The sequence below is a fragment of the Scaptodrosophila lebanonensis genome, unplaced genomic scaffold (genome assembly GCF_003285725.1).
Source record: "Scaptodrosophila lebanonensis strain 11010-0011.00,11010-0021.00 unplaced genomic scaffold, SlebRS2 tig00001412-arrow-pilon, whole genome shotgun sequence".
Taxonomy (NCBI): domain Eukaryota; kingdom Metazoa; phylum Arthropoda; class Insecta; order Diptera; family Drosophilidae; genus Scaptodrosophila; species Scaptodrosophila lebanonensis.
In genome coordinates this window covers 6395674-6399076 of record NW_022060739.1, presented here as the reverse complement: position 1 = coordinate 6399076, position 3403 = coordinate 6395674, and the positions used below count along the sequence as shown (strand labels likewise).

Here is a 3403-nt window from a genome sequence, read left to right as displayed (position 1 = left end):
AATGAGTCGCAGGCTTTAGTCACACACCAAGCATACATTTTAATATAAAATATATTTAAAAAAACACATATACATAGCATATATTGTTTTCAGAATTCCGTGACAGACAATTTATCATGAGGCACTCATACCAGGCGTTATAAACAAAACCCTTGCTTGCAGAAGTGCAAAAATTGCTTAAATGGCCATCAATCAAAACGTTCGCACTACATTTTTTTTTTTTCAGTCCTGTGGACATAAACGGCAACATTTGGTCAAACAAAAAAAATAATATTGATTAAAATATCTACACAGACATTTTTTAGACATTTGAGGGTTTATTTTTTCCGTTTACCTGCCACGCCCACCAATTTCGCTGTTTTTAGAACGTGAAGAAAATTTGTTTTGACCACAGCCCTATCTTGCACTTCCTGCCTGCCACTCAGAATCACGCCCCCACCCCCCTCACCAGCTCATGATGTTGTTTTCGGCTTTTGAATAATTGAATTCTTCTGCTTGACGAAACACAAACCTAATGCACAAACGAATGAGTTGATCAATCAACTTAGGGGGTTAAGCACAATGCATAACAGATGTAGATACTATACGAGTAGAGAGATGGAGAGCTGTGCTTTCTTGCTGAATGGATTTGGCTGTGAAGGAGCAAAGTTTCAGGAAAATCTGAATCTATGATTAGTTAAAGCGTCTGTGCGAGATTATTTGTTGGATATAGGTACTTTTATTAAGACTACTTGCGTTATTTATTTAACTTAAATTCTAATAAATTAAAACGGGTTGCAAAATCAAAAAATTCATGTACGCTTTCGGTAAAATAAATATACGTATCCAATGGGATAATGGGATAATTTCTCGCTCGATTTTTTCAGGCATAATATTAGGTAAATTGTGTGACAATTCGTAGTTGTTTTGATTTGTATTGCTAGGTGAATTAATTTTATGCCTTATTTAATTAAAAATATATATTTTGCATTTGTAGTTCTAGTAGTTAGAAAATTTTGTTTATAAAACTTCATATTTTTAGGATATTGTTTAAACATTGGTGGACAATAAAAAATAACTAAATTTATCCTCCTCCGAACTTGCTCGGCAGCACAAATACATTTGCCCACTAACGTGGCGAACACTGTTTGCGAACATCATTTGACAGAAAATTTTAACAAGTACGGACGATTAAACAGATGTGGACGAAAATACAATTTAGGCCTTAATGGCGATTAAAAAATGTATTTTTGATATTTTTTAAATAAACTATATATGCATGCTTTATTGTCGCTTTTGTTTTTCCACAGCGACGTGTCGTCTCATTGTGCTAGCATTCTAAAAAATCGAGCACGAATTCTTTGCTTTTTCTTTGCTTTGGTAGAAGCTGCCTACGCCCTTGATCACAAGTGTGATCAAATATTTTTTACAAATGATGATGGGGCAACACTGTTGGCCCGAACAGCAACAAGATAGAAACATTTCTTCTCTACACGACCACACGTCGATCACTCAAATTCAACTCGAGCATCTCCACTAATGTCGAACATTTTGTCGAGCACAACCAATTCGGTCGACATGCTCGCCTGGCTTTACCTAACCTTAAAAATGTTCATCCGCCTGGATCCGCCGGTGTGTACCAGACTGAAAAAAGTGTCGCAACTTCGAAGAAGAAGAAATTATAGCAGATCACCTTTTCTTATATGCCAACATTGTTGTCATATTTGTTGTTCTCTGTGCAGTAATTTCAGTTTCTCATTTGTTTCAGTTTTCACAGCAAACAATTTTTGAACGAAATTGTCTTACAAAATAGTACTGCGAGCAATATATTTATAATTCCGCAAAATGCTACCCAAAAAGGTAAGAACTATTCATAAATAATACTTCATAGGGCATTCTAGTTTGGCTCTTTTTTATAGCCAATTGAATGGACTAGGGAGGATGTGCTCGAATTGGTAGAATTATATAAAAGAGAAACCGTTCTCTACGACAAGAATGATTGCCAATATAAGAATAGATTTGCCCGGAACAGGGCACTCGAGAATATAGCGAACGCTTTTATCTTCAAATACCCACAAGTGACTTCGATGGATATAAAATTTAAACTGAATTGCTTGCGTGGACAGTTTAGCGGCGAAATCGGAAAAATAAAAAGTCAAGGTGGCGACGATGAGAATCACGACGAGCCATACTGGTTCTCGAAACTGATGTTTCTCGAGCCCCATCTACGACTACGAAAGCCTACGAATTCGTCTCTGGTAGGTTTTTGCTTAACAACTCAATGTTTAATAAATTTGTAAATTCATTTCTAAACCCAAGGCTGTGAAAATGGAAGAGGATTTTCGCTTGCAGACATCAGGGACTAAACGTTTAAAGACAGACATAAGCATACTTCAGTCAGAAGTAAAGCTGAAGCCGAATATGGCAGCGCTCTCGTGGGATGAGCCAGAGCCGAAGATAGAAGCCGATGAAGTGGAAAACCAAATGGATAGCGAGAATAGGAAGACGGAAAAAATGGGAGAAATGCCACAAACTTTTGTAAGACCCTGTCCAACAAGAATGTTTACTGATGTCATTGAGGCTTTTGGAGAGTATATAAAAGCCGAATTGGCCGAACTGCCAACTGAGCAACAGGCTGAGATACGCCGTAAGATTGTGAAGACCATGTTCGAAACACAGTCAGAGTAGGCTTCTGAAATTTGATGATCCCCATATGGGTAACGACATGGCAACTAAACGAAGTACAAATCATAAAAAACCATTACAATTTTTCATATTATTTTATATTAATTATGTGCTTATAAAGGCAATAAAAACTGACAAGATGTGCCATAGTTTTTGTAAAGCCAATGGATTTTTCCTTGTGCAAATCCACGTTTTATAAAAGTTAATTATAATGGACGGGACGGCCTGTTCAACGAGCTTCAATGTGTGGGGCATATTAGTGTGATGGGTTTATACAAATAATCGCCAATATAATGCGACTGTGAATAACTATAGACTGCAATTATTTTATTTTTTATACAAATTAAAAGTTAAGAGCGCTTGGTTCAGCATAATTAACAAGAAGTTATTAGTTATAAGGCATTGACAAGTCGCAATAAAGTCAGGAATTTTGAGGACATTACAATTTTCAAAGTACCCAGACCTCAACCTTATTGGGAACGTTTGGTCCATTATTAAGCGAAAAATACGCCGTTATAGGCCCAATAATATTGTAAAAGTGAAAGAAATCATTGAATTTATTAGGTATAATGCAATTTCTCCGGAATTATTAAGAAAATAAAAGCATGCTGGCCACACCCACTATTAAACAAAACACTAATTTTTATAATTAATAAAAACTGAAATAAAATGAGAGTCAAGAAATAACTACAATTTAAGAATCCCCTGTTTCCCCGAAAAAAATGTTGTTTCTGCTTTT

General features: G+C 35.9%; 1 protein-coding gene across 1 annotated transcript; it reads left to right on the top strand.

The window, feature by feature from the left end:
• The first annotated feature begins 1824 nt into the window (after positions 1-1824).
• On the top strand, positions 1825-2824 carry LOC115631271. The gene is made up of 3 exons (XM_030527983.1): positions 1825-1839; positions 2106-2237; positions 2299-2824. The coding sequence occupies exons 1-3, from the start codon at positions 1825-1827 to the stop codon at positions 2665-2667; spliced, it is 516 nt and encodes a 171-aa protein (XP_030383843.1). The 3' UTR covers positions 2668-2824.
• The last annotated feature ends 579 nt before the right edge of the window (positions 2825-3403 follow it).